We start from the raw sequence: 21842 nt of genomic DNA, 5'->3' as shown, positions 1-21842 counted from the left end.
TGCCTTCCTAGTAGAACACAGCAGAAACTGAAGACTTGCCAATCCTTTATTCATTCTACCTTTCTTTGTTTTTTGCCATTGACAAATATTTACTGGGTTACTAACTGCTGTGCCCCAGGGCCAGTGCGAGGGCTGGACCCAGGGCCTGAAAAGGTTCGCCTCTTCACACCAAGAATTATTCTTTAGAAAATGCCACAGGTGTGGGCATAGTGGATAGAACTGGTAACGCTTTCTCTCAGCACGAGCACTAGAAAGAAAGCTACTAACTGGGCTAAAAGCAGCAAGGCTCATTAGACCCCCAGCCCAAAGCCCTGCGCTTGTGACAGCTGCAGGTGCCTGCCTGAGTGCTTGGCATGTTTGACCCCAGTGACAGGAAACAAAAGTTGGGGTAAGTCATTCATTTCTCCAACCAACAGTAAGTAGGCATGTAGTGAATGTCAGCCCCAGGAGAGGCACTGCAGGATACTGCAAAAACCACAGGTTCAGGAGCCAGACACAACCAGGGCTCATATCTTTTTTTTTTTTTTTGCGGTACGTGGGCCTGTCACTGCTGTGGCCTCTCCCGTGGCGGAGCACAGGCTCCGGACACGCAGGCCCAGCGGCCATGGCTCACAGGCCCAGCCGCTCCGCAGCATGTGGGATCCTCCCGGACCGGGGCACGAACCCATGCCCGCTGCATCGGCAGGCGGACTCTCAACCACTGCGCCACCAGGGAAGCCCCAGGGCTCATATCTTGCACTCTAAAATGTATGAGGAGGTATAATCTCGAGCAAGTTAACTGACTTGAGCCTGTAAGATGGGGATAGCTGTCAAGGTTGTTCTGAGAACTGAATCAGGCAACAGGTGTGAAAACACTTAGTACCTGTGTCTGGCATACAGCAGATTATCAGTAAATGTCAGCCCCTCACCCTTCCATCCTTAATGTCCTCATCTCTAAAATGGGATAATGATACCTGCCTCACAAGGTTTGGGGGACGATGACTTCCCCGAATGTCTGTGAAAGCCTTTGTGAACTAGAAAATGATGTAAAGATATGAATTTTTTTCACATTCTGAGGGGTGATAGGGATAGGAAAAACAGGCGAACGGACTTTTGTTCTTAAGAAGTTCTTTTTGGAGGAGGCATCACAGCCTGGTGGCCTCGGTGCTGTCCTGGAGGTGCATGGACAGAGCCATGGCTCGCAAGAGGTTGCAGTGATGGGGTAAGGCTGAAAAGTAGTTGGGGCAAGATTATAGAGTCTCATGAATCACAATAAAGTTTATTCTGCAGACACCAAAAGCTATGGAAATTTTTAAGCCAGAGGAATACAAACTGCTATTTTTTGGAAAGTTGAATGGCTGCCAGTGGTGCATCAAATAGCTTGGAGGAGAGACTGGAAAAAGATGAATCAAGGCTTGCAAAAAAGGATTGCCTCTGCAGCTGAGGTGGCTCTGAGGATCCTGGTCTCTGTGATCTTGTCAAAAGCTGCTCCTCTTACAAAGGACTTCAACTTTGAGTCTTGGCCAGTTTGGGCCCTTTTAAGTTATTTTCCTCCAATATGAAGACACTACCCGAACAAGTTCTTTCCTCTGACCCCTTCAGTTCACTCTCTCTCTTCTATGAGAACTGTCCCCTATCCCACCCCACAACAGTGGATACCTAGGGCCAAGTTTCTACTGCAGGACCCTGATGGCAGGCCATGATCACCAACGGCAGACACCTGACCAAAGCTGGATCACTCATATTTTTTCTCCTAGGAATCTAGAATTAGGATTCAAAAGTGTGCCAGTCAGATTCAGTTAGTTCTTGAACTGGGAATACAGGTAAACTCAGGCGCTGTGGGGCAGGGATGTCATGTCATGAGAATATCTATAGAATTGTAACTGGCAGCCAGATGATACATGAGAATATGAGACAATATTACGCAGGATCCAACTCTGGACCACTCAGGCATCCCTAAGAGCTGGGGGCCTGATGTATAGGAAGAACTGGAAAAGAATTCAGAGGAGATTCAGGCAGAGTATAGGTTAGATGAATCTTCTCAAGTGGGTAAGGGTTGCCGACGCGTGAGACATGAGAGTTGGGGATTGTGGTCTTTGAACACAAGCCACTTGAGACTCCCCTGGTGGCACTGGCATTCTGGACTGGGGTGCTTCCATAGCCAGATTTCCAGTCAGTGTCACCCCCAATTCCATTGGAAAGGTAACTCCTAATTGCTTGGGATAAAAGAATTTTTTTTAAAAAAACAGATCTTTATTGGAGTATAATTGTTTCACAATACTGTGTTAGTTTCTGTTGTACACCAAGGTGAATCAGCCATATGCATACATATGTCCCCATATCCCCTCCCTCTAGAGCCTCCTTCCCACCCTCCCTATCCCACCCCTCTAGGTCATCTCAAAGCACCGAGCTGATCTCCCTGTGCTATGCTGCTGCTTCCCACTAGTTACCTATTTTACATTGGTAGTGTACATATGTCGATGCTACTCTCACTTCACCCCAGCCTCCCCCTCCCACCCCGGGTCCTCAAGTCCGTTCTCTATGTCTACATCTTTATTCCTGCCCTGCAACTAGGTTCATCGGTACCAATATTTTTTTTAGATTCCATATATGTGTTAGCATATGGCATTTGTTTTTCTCTTTCTGACTTACTTCACTCTGTATGACAGTCTCTAAGTCCATCCACCTCACTACAAATAACTCAATTTTCTTTCTTTTTATGGCTGAGTAATATTCCATTGTATATATGTGCCACATCTTTATCCATTCATCTGTCAATGGAAATTTAGGTTGGTTCCATGTCCTGGCTATTGTAAATAGAGCTTCAATGAACGTTGTGGTACATGTCTCTTTTTGAATTATGGTTTTCTCAGGGTATATGCCCAGTAGGGGGATTGCTGGGTCATATGGTAGTTCTATTTTTAGTTTTTTAAGGAACCTCCATACTGTTTTCCATAGTGGTTGTATCTATTTACATTCCCACCAACAGTGCAGGAGGGTTCCCTTTTCACCACACCCTTTCCAGCATTTTTTGTTTCTAGATTTTTTGATAATAGCCATTCTGACTGGCAAGAGGTGATACCTCATTGTAGCTTTGATTTGCATTTCTCTAATAATTAGTGATGGTGAGCATATTTTCATGTGCCTCTTGGCCACCTGTATGTCTTCCTTGGTGAAATGTCTATTTAGGTCTTCTGCCCATTTTTTAACTGGATTGTTTGTATTTTTGATATTGAGCTCCATGAGCTGTTTGTATATTTTGGAGATTAATCCTTTGTCTGTTGTTTCATTTGCAAATATTTTCTCCCATTCTGAGGGTTGTCTTTTTCTCTTGTTTATGGTTTCCTTTGCTGTGCAAAAGCTTTTACGTTTCATTAGGTCCCATTTGTTTATTTTTGTTTTTATTTCCCTTTGTCTAGGAGGTGGGTCAAAAAAGATATTGCTGTAGTTTATGTCAGAGTGTTTTTCCTATGTTTTCCTCTAAGAGTTCTGTAGTGTCTGGTCTTACATTTAGGTCTTTAATCCATTTGGAGTTTATTTTTGTGTATGTTGTTAGGTATCATTCTAATTTCATTCTTTTACACGTAGCTGTCCAGTTTTCCCAGCACCACTTACTGAAGAGGCTGTCCTTTCTCCACTGTATGTTCTTGCCTCCCTTGTCATAAATTAGGTGACCATATGTGTGTGGGTTTACCTCTGGGTATTCTATCCTGTACCATTGATCTATATTTCTGTTTTTGTACCAGTACCATACTGTCTTGATTACTGTAGTTTTGTGATATAGTTTAAAGTCGGGGATTGGGCACTTCTTAACATAAAAAGATTTAGAATTAAGTGTAGACATGAAGTAAATCAAACTCGTAGTAGAGAGATAATAAATCATAGTATTAATATTTTTGCAATAAGCTTGGGAGAAAATCTATATTTAAGTATATTAAGAGACTCTGGGATATTGGTTTATCTAATAGATCGGCCCTGTGATTCCAATTTATAAGATATAGGTGAGTAACTTATTTTGACTTATGATTTCAAGTAAGAGAATTTTATAAAAGTTATACACATTATTGGATCATTCAAGAAAACTTTGAATGCACCATACTTATATGTTTAAATCATCAGATGCAGAGCGTTTACTGCAATATTTCAGGGGATGGATTCTAAGGCCAGACTGACAAGAGTTGGAACCCAGTTCTGCCAGTCACTGGCTGTGTGACCTCAGACAAGTTACTTAACCTCTTTGGGCTTCCATTGCCCCATCTGTAAAAATGGGGAGAACAACAGTCCCCCTATCTCACTTATTGTTGCAGTCATGACTGAATGAAGTAATATACAGAAAATTCTAAAACCATTGCTGGCATAAGGTACCCTACACAAGTATCTGCTATTATCATTATTAGATTATATGAGAACAATGGGAATATTTTCAAAGTTTTGCTTGTTAGACAAAGGCTGTAAAAAGTAAATAAACATTTGATTTATAAACTTGAAATATTCATAGGAGTTTGAGTATATAGCTAAGATCTCTCTCTCTCTCTCTCTCTCTCACACACACACACACACACACACACACACACACACACACACACACCCCGCACCAACTTACACTGACAATGGAGTCAGCAGAGAGAGGAAAATGAAGCAGATGTGCTGAGATAAACAGAGAGGAGAGACAGAGGCTAGCTGCCTGGGCTCCTCTTGCCTCAGGCTCTTGTGAGGCCCAAGTGCCCACCCTGCCCTTGGCTTTCAGGAGACCCTCTGGCCTTACGATACAGTCCTCTTAGAGGCTCAGTGTGTCAGACTGGGTTTCTATTACTTGCCACACCTGCACGCTTCAGTGTGTTGAGCAAGGCTCTGCAGTGCATGGCCCCCATTTGCCAGCTCTGAGGCAGGCTCCACCTGCTGTCCCATCCAGGCAAGAAGAGGAAGAAAAGAAACCTCCTGCCTTCACACTTTGAGCAACCCCAGCCAACAGCAAGGAGACCTTGGGCAAAGTATTTAACCTCTCGGCGCCCCCATTTTCTCATCTTTGAAACGGGGACTGATAATAGCACCTCCTTAGACTTACTGTGGCGATCATTTCATAGTATTGCAATCTAGAATCATTAGCTTGTACACCTGAAACTAACACAATGTTATATGTTGATTATACCTCAATTTTTAAAAAAATGCATCTCTTAAAGAGAGTTAAGAAAAGAAAGATATAGTACCTACAGCACAGGTTTGTTGTATAAAGGTACAATGAGTTAATAAGTATAAAGAGCTTAGCACTGGCTGGTTCTAGTGCCCTGTGAGTCCTACATAAGAGTTAGCTTTTATGACTACCCTGAACCAATCTGAAAATATGTAGCTGCGTTTAATAGCTATCTATGAGTACATATGTTTTAATAGAGTTAGGAAGTGTCCTTTAAAGAAAAGGAGAAACTACATTAAGCTATAAAGGTACAAGGCCAGAAGAATTACAAGGACCAAATGGTTTGCTTAGAGTTGTACAGAATCCCAGGCTCAAAAAATACTCCTGAAGCATATTTTGAAGTTAAAAACAAACAAAACCGCTGCCTGGGAGCGTGTACATCCTTTAGTATCTGCCAGTCTGTTGGCCCTCTGCTTACACCCATATGTCCAACAGTTACTATGTAAACTGACTTTTTCCATTCAGATCATCAGGCACTGTGCACCACGGGAAGATGACAGACTCAAGTTGTCAAACTCCTGATCTAAAAGGAGAGATTAATAAGTCAATAAATCATTTTTAAAGGAGTAAAATCTGGGAGCTTGCAAGGGTGCTCTGAGTGTTCAGAGGAGAGAGAAAATTTTTGGAAGGCATTCCCCACTCCACAAATACCATTCTTAACTTGTGCGGTTAAATCTAAAAACAGTCTCTCCAACTTGAAGATGCTCAAGGCTTAGGAATTACTTTCATACAAAATGCACATGTCAAGAAGACTCCTGTTTAATAAGAAATCACCAATATTCAATCATTCTGACTTAAAAAAACAATGAATATGGTTCATATAAAATTTTTATATGTATTTTTATCTTATTTCCTTTTTGGAGCATCCTTAAATTTTTTTTCGTTTAAATACGTGAAGAACATTCATTTGGAGTTAGCAGAATATTGTCCCATATTCTGGCTATTACCAGGAACTATGTATTAAAATCCTTTGGTAAAAAGAGGTCTATCTATAAAGAATTGCTTTATTTCAAATCATTCATAGCTGTATGCTTCCCTCTTGTGTTAGAAAATGGAATCACAAGCAAGATTTCCTACAGCCTCAGAATGGGTGGGCTACCTGCCTGGAGCAGCATTACACAACTCTCAGGGGTACCATTCACCTGGAATACAATGAGAATCAAATCCCTTGGAATTCTGTGGCAGACAGTGATTGGCCCTCTGTCAAATAATTAAAATGTGCCAGATTTCTTGACGTTTAAGAAGAAGAGACGTTACATTATTCTGTCTCCTCACTAAGGATTTTTCCAATTGCACGGTCTGGCCAAACTAGGATGTCCAGCTGTAAAGAAACTGAATGAAGGTGGCCACAGAGAGGGGGCATCTTTTTCTACGGGGTCTTTGTGAGTCTGAGTTTCTGTAAAATGGGGATAGTAAAACTTCCTTTAAAGGTTCTGACAGCAAATGAGGAAAGGCGTGTAAAGTGCTTATCACAATGCCAGCCTGTAGAGTAGCCACTCAGTAAATGTTATATAAACTACCAAAATAGAGATACTGAGAAGGACGGATCCCATCCTTCTAACACAACCCCTGATCTCTAAAGCACGTGGGCCCAGGCAGGAGAGAATCAATGCAGTGGGTCGGCCTGTGGGACAGATTAAACACCTACGATGGGCCAGGGTAAAGGTGGAGGACGGGGAATCTACAGTCCCTGCTCTAACCAGAGGACTTCAGACAGGCCTGGGTCCGAATCCTGCCTTTGCCAGCTTCTGGCTGTGTATGGCCTTTCTGGTCTCATTTTTCTTATTTGTAAAACAGGGACAACGACACTGCTTTAAAGGCTGTTGTATGGTAGGAGATAATTGCAGTAGGTGACGATGTGCTGGGCAGTGTTCCAAGAGCTTTACAAGCATTAACCCACTTAATCTTTATAACAACCCTATGAGATCAATACTATTATTCTCAGCCCCTATCTTAGGTATAAGAACACTGGTTATGTCATCTGCCCAAGGTCAAATAGCTGGGAAATTGTGGAGATGGGTTTTGAACCCAGGGTATCTGGCTCCAGAACCCACCCTCTTAACCATCATGCCGTGTTGCCTCTTACTGTATTATGTGGCAAATACACAATATGCAATAGCTTTTAAAACAGCGATCTAAAGAGATGTGGTCATTTTCCCACTCTACACCATTTATGGGAATTCCTGGGATAAACAGTAGCCCAAGTGGGCAGAGGCAGGACACTCTCACTGGGTTTTAAGATTTAAGTGAGAACAAGGCTTTAGGAAAATCAAAAGTTGCACCACAACATAAAAGATTCGGGAACCCCCTAGACTACAGCTCTAGATAACTATTAAAAATGTCTACCTTGAGGAATTCAGCATAGTGGAAATCTAGGTTTGCATCCTTACTCTTTGTTTTAGTTTTTTTTTTTTGGTGGTACGTGGGCCTCTCACTATTGTGGCCTCTCCCGTTGCGGAGCACAGGCTCCGGACGCGCAGGCTCAGCGGCCATGGTTCACGGGCCCAGCCGCTCCGCAGCACGTGGGATCTTCCCGGACCAGGGCACGAACCCGTGTCCCCTGCATCGGCAGGCGGACTCTCAACCACTGCGCCACCAGGGAAGCCCTGCATCCTTACTCTTGATAATTTTTAGTATCTTGGTGATCTTGGGCAAATCACTTACCCTCTATTTCCTCATCAGTAAAACAGAGGTCTAAATACCAACTTCTTAAGAGTTGTTGACAGGATAAAAGGAGATCATGTAAAGGGCTTATCATGGTACACAGGATTACATGTAGGTTCTCAGGCAGGTTTATTTAATAACAACCCTGCGATATAGGTATCCTCACAATCCCCATTTTACAGATGAGGAAACTGAGGCTTAGGGAATAAATGACTCACTCAAAGCCTCACAACTAATAAACTGGAAGGCAGGCTTCGACGCCAGTTTTAACGCCAAAGCTGGTGCTTAGGCTGTATGGCTCCTTTGGATGATCAAGTGCATTTGAACTTGGAAAAAATTAAGAGGAAATAGATTCCAGGTGACTCTCATCGGGATACTGGGCAAGTGCAAAGTATATGAGTTTTGATGCCTGTACAACCCACTGCACTTGGTAGACAGAGCACAGGTGTTGTGTGTTGAACTGAGCATCCCACCAAAAAAAAAAAAAGATACGTTAAATTCTGAACCCCAGATACCTGTGAATGTGACCTTATTTGGAAAAAGCGTCTTTGCAGATGCGATCAAATTAAGACGAGGTCATACTGGATTAGAATGGGCCATAAATCCAATCACTGGTGTCTTTATAAGGAGAGGGAGATTCAGAGACAGACACATAGGGAAGAAAGCCAGTGAAGACAGAGACGGAGATTGGAGTTCTCTGCACCAATGACTGCACCTTAGAGTCCTCCAAACCTTTGTATGCCCATTATTTAAATTAATTCTCATAAAACTCTCCAATAGGGCAGATGCTAGAATCGATTCCATTTTACAAGTGTGAAAACTGAGATTTATATCAGTTAAGCAGAATACATGATATTGCACAGTAAATGGTACAACTGAGATTTGAACCAAAATCTTCAATTCTAACCCATCACTATGAACTAAAGTTATCTGGTAAGATGCAAGGAGCCACCAAGTGGCCTGTCTTCCGTTTGACATTATGTCAGAAGTCTACAGAAGCAGTGTGGATTATGGAGCACTGGAATCTTCTCGTCAATTATTACCATTAGTATAGTTTTAAATAGGACAACAACGGTATTAGGTATATGCATTAAAGCAGCTACTGTGCCCTGCCTCCACCCTCACTTCACTCTCGGCTAAGGTCTCCCTGATTCCTCTTCATCATCCTGCACTTGCCTCAAAAAACACCTTGTCTGGGCAGAGAAAACATCCTCATTCTTTCCTTCCCCTTCAAGGTTGGGTTGAGTGACTCTGTGATCCTTTGATTCCCTGAACTTCTCCCCTGGAGATTCAGAGGGAGTGCAACCCTGCCAACACCTTGATTTCAGACTTCTCGTCTCCAGAACAGTAAGAAAATAAATTTCTGTAGTTTTAAGCCACCCAGTTTGGAGTCATTTATCACAGCAGCAACAGGAAACTAATACACTAGTATTCACACCATATTTTTGTAACTACTTATGGATTCTCCTCTACCAGCATGAATCCTGGTATGAGAATGAAGATTTTGTCTTATTTATCTTTGTACCTGCAACTATCTCACACAGTGCCTGGCACTTAAAGAGTGCTCAGCAATGCTTGTTGAATGAGAAAATACATGTGGTCCAGGAGGTGCACAGTAATGCCAGCACACATTTCGTGCAGCTTCCCATCTGTAGCATGACAGTGGCCTGGGCCAGGTAACCATGCTACAGATCCATCCCAAAATACCCATCTTCAACTGCGCACTGCTAACTCATGTCTCCAGTAAGGTGAAGGCCTCAAATCAATGGCCTTGTGACTGACACTTAGAGCAACTGTGAATCTCTGCCTCACAGATCAAATTCAAGGGACAACGTATGGACAGAGACAGGATAGGACATGTAGGCAGTGGAGGTGACAGACATAGAAGACCTTCCCCTCTGCCCCTCCACTGGCTTCAGAGTTTGGAATAATCATAATAATCATTAGAATCAACAGAATCTTCTGTTTGCTAGCTACATACTTCCAGTGTCAGGCACTGTGGTGAGTGCTTCACAAATTTTACTTTGTTCTCACATTAATCGTTAAGGCAGATATTTTTACTCTCTTTATACCAAATCTACTTACACGGTGAAAGGCTATGGTGAACTGTGTGATAAGCATGTTTCTAGTGAATTTGACCTCAGAGGGCTTGGCGCCAACTGCATGGCCCAACCCAGAGAGGCAGCTGTCTTTTGTGACAGGAGGCAACCTCACTCCCAATTCCATCTGAGTTTCCTACGCTTATTTCCCTTTTGCTTCATTTTTAAATGGATTTCATTTGGCTCCACAGAACGCATTTCTTTCAAAGTCCCCATGGGGCAGCGTGACATAATAGTTTTATTACCAAAGCAAAAGATCTTTCCCCATCCCCACCCAGTTATGCCAACCCAGCTCCATTTTCTGGCCTCTTTGCAATCATGGGATGATCTCTCAGAGTTGAGGTGGACACAGGCCTAACATCTAGGTTTCTGGTTTTTGTGGCTTTGAGCTGATAGTACTGCCTTCCAAGGTCAGGGTCATTTTGTCTACTTGGGCTTTCACAAAACTTTCTACTGTGTACAATTTCTAAATGCACCAAAGCATGTTGAGATGCTTACCAGGATGGACGAGAACTGGATCCCCAGCCCACTGCGGTAGACTGCAGAAGGAAAGCAGAATGCCAGAATCTCCCTCAGCATGAACTGTCTTCTAAGACCTTCTCAACAGGGCAGTGTGCTTGAACAGTATAAAATGTAACTCATTTTCAACAGTTATACCAGAGTATTTTCATCTAAATTAATATTATCTCCTTCAAAACACCCTGGGTAGCAACGTATGTATTCAAACAATGCTGACATTGCACTAACATTTCTGGAACTCTTTTTCAGGCAGCTGTTTTTACCGTCTGTGGTACTTTCTTTGAAAGTCTTCAGTCTTAACAAATTTCATCCTTTGAGAATAGATGTGAACTTTGGAAAGAGAAGAAAATTGGTTGGAGCCATGTCTAATGAATAAAGTGGGTAATCAAATCTCGTTACATCATTTTAGGTGAAAAATGAGGCATGACTATAAAATAATGTGACTGGTTCCCCTAGGTGACCCATAAACCGACTAGCTGAAAAATAGTTCCCGTAGAGGAGTTTCAAAATGCTTTGAGCACTAGATGCATCACTGGAATAAGTGTATGGTTCCCAGAGTGGTGACTTGGCAGGGTACAATACTAATTTGGATATATAAGTTCAAATATGTTTGTAAAAAAAAGAAATCTGATTGCTTACACTCATGAAAATGAAGAAGCTATTCTCCTGGAGAAATTTCTCCTCCTTTTTTTGACAGCCTGGTTGGCTTTGGACAAGGAGTGTGCTGAGAAAAATAGACTCATCTCCTGCAGAAAGTCTTCGTTGGACACACTACCCCCTCCCACACATAACCCCCGCCTCAAGCTGGGGCAGGCATCCCGGCTCTGAGCGTCCACAGCCATCTCTTTTCCCTCAGGTATTAGCACTTATAAAACTTAGTGGTGATTGTCTGTTTTTGTGTCAATCTACCTCCTTCAACTAGAGGTTCCTTGAGAATGAGGACATTATTTTGATCCTGTATCTCCAATGCTCGGACAATGTGCACAGAAGCACAGGACACTAATCCCTGTTCTGGAGGCGGACCCTTTGCCTTTGCTTCTCACGTTCCCAGGGCTTCGCCTGCCAAATATAATTTCTTCTGCCTGGCAAGCAAAACTGGACATTCAGTCTGTGTAAAATCCACCCATACAAATTTATAGAGGCCTAAGGTAGAGTTAGTGGCTGCTTAGGGCTGAAGGTGTAGGGGAGCAAGAAGGATTGACTGTTAATGCACAGGGCTTCTTTTAGGGTGATGGAAATATTTTAAAATCAGATTGTGGTGATGGTTGCATAACTCTGTAAATACACTAAAAAATACTGAGTTGTACACTTTAAATGGATAAATTGTGTAGTGTGTGAATTATATCTCAATAAAATAGTTTTATTTTAAAAGTCCTCCACAATGAGAATGATTGTTGCCTAGGTTCCTTTCTAAGCCTGTAGTTGGAATAAATGATAGTCAAGGTCTTTTAAAAAAATCTAGGTACCGATATAAAATTAGGTCTTTATGTTCCCTCTGTAAATCTATCACTTGAAAATGACTGAGTGGTTTTCACTAAATTTGGAAAGCATGTTTATGATAATGAGGACTGTGGGGTATTCCCCAAGATTAATACTCCCCTTCATTTAGACTGACACCCCCAATATTTAGCCTAACACATAGTACCCAGAATAACATCGATATAGGCATACCTCAGAGATATTGCAGTTCCAGACAACTGCAATAAAGTGAATATCACAATAAAGCAAGTCATACGAATTTTTTGGCTTCTCAGTGCATATAAAAATTATGTTTACATTATTCTGCAGTCTGTTTAGTGTACAATAGCATCATGTCTAAAAAAATTGTATATACCTTAATTTTAAAATATTTTATTGGTAAAATAAAATGTTAAGCATCATCTGAGCCTTCAGTGAGTTATCATCTTTTTGCACTAGCAACTTCAAAGATCATTGATCACATAACAAATATAATAATGATGAAAAAGTTGGAAATATTGCGAGAATTACCAAAATTTGACACAAAGACACGAAATGAGCAAATGTTGCTGGAAAAAAACTCGTCACAGAGTTGCCACAAATCTTCAATTTGCAAAAAATACAGTATCCGTGAAGTGCAAAAAAGCAAAGTGCAATAAAATGAGGCATACCTGTATTTCCCAGCCTCCCTTGCTGCTTGAGGAGGCCTTAGCCTAAGTTTCAGCCAATGGAACAGGAGTGAAATCGATTACATGCAGCCTCTGAGAAAGGTGTGCCTTCCTCCCTCTTTCTCCCCTTCCTGTTGGCTGGAATGACCATATGGTGGTAGGCAGCCACGTTGGACTATGCAGATAAGGGCAATTCACTGGGGAAGGCTGAGCAACAAAAGAAAAACATGCATCCTCTGACACAGTGGAGCCCCGACCCTAGGCCTGGACTGCCCACACCCAGTCTATTACAGAAAGGGTAATACTCTTGAACCTATTACTATGAACTTTTATTTTAAGTAACTTATTTTAGAACTCTGCTATAGCAGCCAAAACCTACGTTTTAACTAATGATAAAATTTGGTGTTCTGTACCAAAACAGAATCTAAAGTATGCAGCATTGGCATACTTTTTATGGCCATGGCAAAATTTTTACCACCACTACCCTGGAAGGCAGACCACGGGCCAACCAAACCTGTAGCTCTAGGCAAATGGTTAGGAGAATTCAGAACAGGAGTGTTTGTTGGCTGCTTCTTGCCACAATACAGAGAGGAGCTCAGGCAAGGACTAGGCATCCTGCAAGCAGAAATGGAGGTGATGGTTCTGCTAAGGAAAGTTTTCTTTGTGGCTTGTACACCATGTTGCCCAAGTCCAGTAATTTGTACACTGCAGAGTTGAGATGAAGATCATTTGTATACCTACGCTAAAGCAGCTACCCATGAAGCAGCAGGTGTAGCAGAAAAGGCTTAAATCTTTCCTGGGATTCTCTGCCACACAGTGGGAACTAGCCTACCAGCAAATAACCCATTAAGGATACTGTCTTCTTACCCAGCCTAGCTTTTCCTACTGTCTTAAAGTGACCATCAGTGACAGAGAAATCAGGGGAGGGACAAAGCATAGAGGCCAAAAAATAAAAGCTAATGTTTTCAGGCTTCTAAACTCCATCTAGGTGAGAACTTTCACTGTGGTTATCAGTGTTGGAGAAACAAAGGACTTTTAGGAAAGATAAACGGGGCCTTAAAGGAATGGGTAGGGGATTTTATAATTTTGTGATAATGTCTGTTTCGGTGTGATGCTGAGTCAATTTTCCTTGGTTTCCATAAACTCTCTCCCAGGGACGGGATTTATGACAACTGAGGAGGCTCTGCTTTTAGGCAGAGAAAGGGGTTCAGAAAAATGCCTATTCTCAAAGGCCTTCAGCTCGAAATAGTTTTTATGCCACAGTGATGTATTCTGGACCCCTTCAGACTTCAGAAAAGCTTTCAGAAGAATGATTTGAGTGGGCTACACCTCTAAGAAAGTTAAGCAGGCAAGTTTCTATGATCCATTCATTCTCCCTTAAATTTCCTTGAACTTGACACAGACATACCCAGTCATTCTGTGGCCATTGGAGCTGTGGTTAAAGTGGGGAATCATCTTTTAAAAATGGCTACTGAAGCACTGACGTATATACACTACCAAATGTAAAGTGGATGGCTAGTGGGAAGCAGCCACATAGCACAGGGATAACACAGGGAGATCAGCTCGGTGCTTTGTGACCCCCTAGAGGGATGGGATAGGGAAGGTGGGAGGGAGATGCGAGAGGGAGGAGATATGGGGATATACGTATGCATACAGCTGATTCACTCTGTTATACAGCAGAAACTAACACGACATTGTAAAGCATTTATACTCCAATAAAGATGTGAAAACACACACACACACACACACACACACACACACACACAAATTAAAAAATAAAAAAAAAATTTTAAATGGCTCCTAAGTGTGCCAAGTAATCGAGGGCTTACCTTCAGTTGGGAGAATTTGGAGAAGAGTTTTCTTACCTGGTGTCCTCAAACGGGATGGACCACAAACGGGGTAGCCCTAGGGGTGGGGGGGATGTTTGGAAAGGGTGAAAAGGGGCTGCCTTTGCCTCAGGGTTTTGTTGCTTTTTTAACTTCAACTGTTGGAAGTCTCCCTTCCCAATGCTTATCCCAGTCACCACTCAGATGAGTCCCTGAGGCACAAGATAGAAAAGATGAATGAAGCCCTGAATAAATACAGTGAGGAATGTCAATCAGCTCAGGCCAATGAGGCTGAAACACTTTGAACACTACGTTTTCGTACTGGAAACAATTTCTTCCCTTTTTCCTCTTCATGAGTGCCCCAGAGTGTTTCTGAAAAGAAGAAACGTGACAGGTAGGTGGTGGTACAGAAAGACTTGGTTGACTTGTCCAACCTGCTAGAAATGGTGGAGCTGGAATCAGGACTCTGGTCTTCTGATATTTCATCCAGTTGATCGTTTCCATAAATAAGTATATCCCAAAGCAAGTTTCAGGGATTGTTATATCTTACTTAAAAGCTTGGGAAAACTGGATTGGGCAATGTTAAGTAGGACTTTCAGAGCTTTTAATATACAAAAGAGTCATGTGAGATTGCAAGAGGGCCCCAGAATGATATTGGGAAATATCAATTTCCACCACCCCAGGGTTGATATGACTATCCATACATTATAAAAATCTTCCCAGGGTTAAGTTTGGCCTCTTCCTTTTAAACTGCTGTTAGTGGCATACAGGGAGGGTGAGATCCTGTTTTCCTACAGATTATACCGTACGGCTCATTTTGGCAACTGACACATGAATCTGTTTTTGCCTGCTGTTGAGTGTGAATGATTCTGCCCAAGGAGTACTTTCCTCCCAGGTCACACTGCCTGGTAGGATTTGGGGATAAGGATTTGGGGGTAGGATTTGGGGTAACTTTCCTCCTGAGTCACCACATGGTAGGATCTGGGGGTAAGGATTTGATTCTGAATAAATATTAGTCTTTTTTTTTTTTTTTTTTTTGCGGTACTCGGGGCCTCTCACTGTTCTGGCCACTCCCGTTGTGGAGCACAGGCTCCGGACGCGCAGGCTCAGCGGCAATGGCTCACGGGCCCAGCCGCTCCGCGGCATGTGGGATCCTCCCGGACCGGGGCACGAACCCGCGTCCCCTGCATCGGCAGGCGGACTCTCAACCACTGTGCCACCAGGGAAGCCCAAATATTAGTCTCTTATACTGAGCTCTAATATGCTTACAAACACCTGTGTTGCTAAAGAGTGAGCTGAAATGGTCACTACATTGTGTGAGTCCCACGGGCTTAATCAGCAGGGTGAGTAGCCATTCTGGGGCCAAACCAACCAGCGTGAGGACCACAAACACTGGCGGGAGCTCAAGATGAACTCGCAGTTCATCTGAATGGTCTCCTGGGATAAAGCAGAGAACAAGACAAGCCCAGGCTTCATCCACTTGAGACCTACAGTCAAGAAGGTTTGTGTTGGAGGCCAGGTGGGTTACAGACAAGCAACCCAACAACCACTATAAGATGCAGTCAGCGCTGTTATGGAGGTGAGCAAGACAGGCTACGAGAGCAGAAAAGTGGTGCACCTGATTCAGGGATTGGGAGCAGAGAAGTGCCAACTAAACCCAGACCTGAAGGTGAAGGGGCGAGAAGAACGCTCCAGGTGGAACCAGATGTGAGAGAGTAGAGCACGTTGAAGAAGTAGGTTGAAGAGGCTAGTTGGAGAGAGCCCCATCCTCCAACTCTATTGTTTCACGCTCTACAGGAAGCAACCACACTAAAAACCCCTCATGTTTTATATTTTACGAGATACTTCCACACATACTGCTTTATTTTCTCACTACAGCAAACATTTCAGGCGTCCCTGGCCCACACTCACAGAGTCAGGAAAAGAGACTGGGAATTGCCCCCTCTGTTCCTGGAATGCAAGAGATGTTACACAGTAGCAAACACAGATATGCCAGGACTGTGTTCCAAATACTAGATTCCCGCAGGGAGTGGCTGAGGACACTCTCAGTCTGGGTAAAGGTTTTTTTTTTTTAACATCTTTATTGGAGTATAATTGCTCTACATTGTTGTGTTAGTTTCTGCTTTATAACAAAGTGAATCAGCTATATGTATACATATATCCCCATATCGCCTCCCTCTTGTGTCTCCCTCCCACCCTCCCTATCCCACCCCTCTAGGTGGTCACAAAGCTGATCTCCCTGTGCTATGCGGCTGCTTCCCACTAGCTATCCGTTTTACATTTGGTAGTGTGTATATGTCAATGCCATTCTCTCACTTCGTCCCAGCTTACCCTTCCCCCTCTCCAGTCTGGGTAAAGCTTTAAGCAGTAAATGAGCATTTGGAAGGTATCCCAAATTCCCTCCTTTTTCGCTTGGGCTAATCTAAGTTTTTGTCACTTGTACCCAATTGGGTTCTGACTAACAAGGTATCACTCTATTTTGGTTGGGGCCATGGAGGGTAAGAGGAAGGTAGGAGACAACGCTGAGATCTATGGGGTGTGGGCATTAATATGTGCCTCAGGCTGGGTATGATTAACTTAGTATCCCTATATTAGCAGAACATTGATAACAGAAAGTCCTGCCCTCAGGCTCATCCTGAGGTTTCCCTACAAGTGTCATTCAAACAGTTTCCAGGTGAAAAGGGGCTGCCAGGCACTTTTAAATATGTTGTTTCATTTAATCCTCACAAGAGCCTCACTGCGTGCATATTATCATTTCCTGTCTTCACAGACAAGGGGGAAAAAGGATCAGAAATTGAATAACTTGCCCAAGAGAACTGTCCCCAACTCCTATGATTTTTATTCTTTCTGCCTAGAATTCCTCCCCCAACAAATCCATCTTAGAAACTCCAACTCATCCTGTAAGCCTCAATCCTGCTACCACCCCTCTGTGAAAACTTTTTCGCTTCCCCTTCCGCGCCCAAGTACAGCCTGCCATGCTCTTGTCCCTTCAGCATCTGGCACATAACTCCCTCACAACACCTAACACACTGTGCTGTCTGCTTATTCCTGTCTACCTCCCCTTCTAGGCTATGTACTTACTGAGGGCAGGAATGTATTATATCCCAAGTACTAAGTGCAATGACTGATAAGAAGTAAGCACATAATAAATGTTTAATGAGAATAAATGTATGGGTCATAAACTATATGCTGGCTTTAAGTGCTGGAATATACTTGAAGTATTTTCCATATACTTCATAATTCAGGGCAACAGAACAAGGATTCATTGAATGCTGCATTGCCTTAGGTACGAGGGAGTGTCACATGTAAACTGACAATTTCATCTATTCTAGCGGTATCTATGGGGAAAGGTCAGTTAAGGGAGAAGAGTGGCAGACAGGGGCTGCCGGGAAACGCTTTCTGAAGATGCTATCTGGATTGCACCAGAAGAGAAAGAGCAGCATATTTAAATCCCTGGTGAGGGATGAGAGAGAGAGAGAATCAAATCAGAGAACAGGGAGCTGAGGATGGAAACCTAGGGAATAGCTAGGATGTGGGTCGAGTAAGCAGTCCATGAAGGAACTCTCAAAAAGTGTGAGTAGAATCGGGAGACAGTGACCAAGGCAAGGGAATGAGAATTTTTAATGAGTACGAAGTCAGCAGTGCCAAATGCAACAGGCAGGTCAGATAAGATAAGGCCTAAACAGTGTGCAATGGATTTAGCAACCAGAAAGTCATCAGTAACCTTGGCAAGAGCAACGTCAGTGGAGTGGTGGAATAAACAGAAGCCAGACTGCAGTAAGGCGGTGAGTGAACGGGAGTTAAGAAATCTGTGATGGTGAATGCACACAACCTTTACAAAGATTGGCTAAAAGGGGGCGGGGAAAGCAACAGGGTAGAAGCAATAGGGTGAAGAGGTTTTAAGAACATATATTTTTAGTCTTAACCAATTCTTTTCTTTCACCCCACACTACTCTCAAATGGACAGTTTTCCAGTTGGACCCCTTAAATTCCCACTAGGCTGTAAGCCCCTTAAGGACAAATCTTGCTTCTAAATCATCTTTTTATTCCACCCATTTCTCTGACATAGTATAGGCTCAGTATTTGCTGAAGAAATGCAAATTCAACACAGGTGATAACAGGGAAATGAACAAGAGCTGTACTGGGATACAGGTCTTGTTCGTTCTTCGTTCTTCTTTCAAGGGAATGTGAGGTTGTCTGAAAACTCAGGATTATAAAGAAAACAAATCCAGACAATCTTCTCTCACCGATGCTTATAAACGTTTGACCCAGAGAGGCAGATGTAGATTGTTCCCAGTTTAGATTTGAGAGACAGCTGGAAAATATATCTTTAGACTCAGGGTCTCTTCATTCCCAGAAACTGTTCAAGTCCTTGGAACTAGCAGGTGTATACTAGATTCTCAGTGCTGCCATTAGAGTTCCTGTTGAACCTGCCTAAGTTTCAGTTTTCTAATTGGCATCTTGAAGATGCCCATAATAGCATCTACCTCATAAGGCTACAGGAGGATAAATGAGATACTGCAGGGAAGCACTTTTCACAGGGCTTGGCAAAATGGCACTCAATATGTTAATAAGAGGAATAAAGTACTGCTAAAATGGATAAAAATATTACTAAATATTACTGAGTTCCAGAAGAGGTGAGTGTAAGTCAAATCTTATGTTAAATATATAAAGAAAAAAGAAAACTTTAAAAAAAAACTCGTTAGAAAACTTTTTTATAAGAGTAAACAATTACCCCAATTTACCTATTTTATAAAGCCGCATTTTCGCAAACGTGTCAGGTTGACTGAAAAGTCTACTTCAAGGTTGCACCTAAGCGGACCTGCCCCATTAACTCATTTAACGTTCCTTAGCTGTGGTGGCAGAACCAAGGTATTGCGTTAATTTCCTGGCCTGCCACGACTGCTTACACAAGAGCGCCCTTGGGTAGGTGGTTTCTGTTCTAATGGAAATTCAGCTCCAGCCCCCTCGGTGGAACAGATCCAGTAGCAACACCGAGCAAAGACTACCGTTTTCAAAAGCCTGCCCCCCCAGCAACCAGGCCTCTCCAGGGCAGAGGCAGAAGCTCCGTCCCAGCAAACTTAGGGGACGGGGAAAGGGACTTTGCGACCGCCTCCTCAGAACTGAGCGTTTGACCACCAGCGGGGCGGGTGCCCAAAGCCTTGACCTCGCAGCCAGCGGGAAGCGCCAGTCCCGGACGAGAATAGCAGGCAACCCGGCGGGATGCAAAGGGGTTCTGAGCAAGACGGCGGCCTCTAACCTTTCCCGGTTAAGGCGACTGCACTCTGCTCGGTAACTGCATCTTCACCGGCAGAAAAGGTTAACGTAAAGGTCAGAGGCCTGGACGGCGGCGGGGGGAGGGGAGGGAGGGAGGAGGAGAGAGAAGGGAGGTGCAGGAGGCGGAGGGGCGGGCCTCCCAAGGTCAAGCCCTGCCCTTCGCCTCGCGCCTCCCCGCCCGCGGGGGCGGGGGGGCGACGAGGGATGGGAGGAGCTGGCAGAAGAGCAGCTCTGCGGCGCCCCGTAGCCACTGTCCGGCCCTGGGCCACCTCTGTCCGGCCCGCTAGGCCAGGAAGAGCGAGCGCAGAGAATTGTGGGGGTGGAGACTGAAGCGGCGCGCGCGGAAGTGGCCCCGCAAGAGTGAGGCAGAAGGCGGGCGGGCGACGGGGGCGACCGAGGAGCGGGCGCGTCCCTTACCCCGTTGGCGGCGGCGATGCGGACGATGAGCTGGATAGCCTCCTTCATGTAGAACCTGCCGTCACCGCCCACCACCAGGGTGGCCTCCTGCCGCTTTGCCGTCTCCACGGTGGAGATGATACTCTGGATGAAATTCTCGGCATAGTTGGCGCTGCTCTGAAACACCTTCACCCGCTTCCGCAGCCCGCTCGTGCCCGGCTTCTGGTCTTGGTACGCCTTGGTCTTAACGGTCACGATCTTCACCATGGTGGCGACTAGCTTCCTGGGGCCCGAGCGGACTCTGCTAAGCGAGGGGCGACCGGAGTTGTGGCTGCAGCTGCTGTGTGGTGAGGCCGCTGACGGGTCGGGGCAATGCAGGCTCTCTCAGCGGTGCTCGTCCCTCCTCCTTAAAGGGACAGGGGACAGGGCCCTCCCTTCGCGGCCAGCCCACCTCCTTGCAGGTCCGAGAGGGAGGGGAATGGGGTGCGCCCACCCCTAGGCCACCAGTGTGATGGGTGGAGCCTCTCTGATTTACCCTCCCCTCGTAAACCCATCCGCTGTAAAATGAAATCCGGAACTCCTCCCATAAGTGGAAGAGCAGAGCTTGGGGTAGGGACCGGGTCACAGGGCAAGGACTTGAGGCAGAGTGGGAAAAATAGAGTAGGGACAGCCGGACTTAGAAGACTTGGGAAGGTTCCAACTTAGGATTTTTCCGCTTTATGATGGTGCGAAAGCAATAAGCATTCAGTAGAAGCCATACTTCTAATTTTGATTTTTGATCTTTTCCTGGGCTAGCAATATGCAGTAGGTACTCTGTACACTGGAGATGCTGAGCTGTGACAGCAAACCCAGCCCCAGCTCCCAGTCAGCCACTTGATCAGGAGGGTAAACAACCAATACACGTGGAACCACTCTGTATCCATACAACCATTCTGTTTTTCACTTTCAGTACAGTATTCAATAAATTGCATGAGACATTCAACACTTTAGTATAAAATAGGCTTTGTGTTAGATGAATTGGCCCAACTGCAGGGTAAAGTAAGTACTCTTATAGGTAAGCTAAGCTGAGCTACAGTGTTTGCTAGGTTAGGTGTATTAAATGCGTTTTCCCCTTATGATAGTTTCACCTAACGGTGGGTTTATCAGGAGGTAACCCTAAGTGGAAGAAGATCTGTACAACATTTCCTGTGGTTAAGCTGGAGTTTCATGTGTAAATAACTTTCCGGAAACACGTTCTGAGGGATGGAAGTGTCAGCCTTAGCTAGATTTTGACTCATTTTTTCTATTCTCTAAATATTAGGGTATTTGTGTCTAATTCAAAGGTCTAATTCAACCTACTACTTTCCACCTGTTTACTGATGGCCCACACTTCATTTGGTTAGGGTGGGTGTACTAATAGGTAATTATTGAATATAATGTTTACTGAGTATAACGTTTCTAAAGTACAGGTTTTATTTTTTCCCCTATTTCATGCTCACAAAACTGAGATTCAAAAAATAAAATGGGGGCTTCCCTGGTGGCACAGTGGTTGAGAGTCGCCTGCCGATGCAGGGGACACGGGTTCGTGACCCGGTCTGCGAAGATCCCACATGCCGCGGAGCGGCTGGGCTCGTGAGCCATGGCCGCTGAGCCTGCGCGTCCGGAGCCTGTGCTCTGCAACGGGAGAGGCCACAACAGTAAGAGGCTCGCGTACCGAAGGAAGGAAGGAAGGAAGGAAGGGAGGGAGGGAGGGAGGGAGGGAGGGAATAAAAACTAGTCAAGGCCA

The 21842-nt window shown here is 44.2% G+C and overlaps 1 protein-coding gene across 2 annotated transcripts in view; it reads right to left on the bottom strand.

The window, feature by feature from the left end:
* PGM1 (phosphoglucomutase 1) overlaps nt 1–20747 on the bottom strand; it is a 58302-nt gene extending 37555 nt beyond the window's left edge. Inside the window, exon 1 of one of the 2 annotated variants that reach the window (XM_027113975.1) lies at nt 20099–20747. In XM_027113975.1, the coding sequence (XP_026969776.1) occupies nt 20099–20344 (246 nt within the window). In that variant the 5' untranslated portion in view covers nt 20345–20747. The remainder of the gene's footprint in view (nt 1–20098) is intronic. The other variant, XM_027113976.1, reaches the window with a different exon arrangement.
* Between the last annotated feature and the right edge of the window lie 1095 nt (nt 20748–21842).

The sequence above is a fragment of the Aethalodelphis obliquidens genome, unplaced genomic scaffold (assembly GCF_003676395.1).
Source record: "Aethalodelphis obliquidens isolate GAN/ISIS:26980383/991018 unplaced genomic scaffold, ASM367639v1 scaffold13, whole genome shotgun sequence".
NCBI lineage: Eukaryota > Metazoa > Chordata > Mammalia > Artiodactyla > Delphinidae > Aethalodelphis > Aethalodelphis obliquidens.
This window is presented reverse-complemented; position numbering and strand designations above follow the sequence as displayed.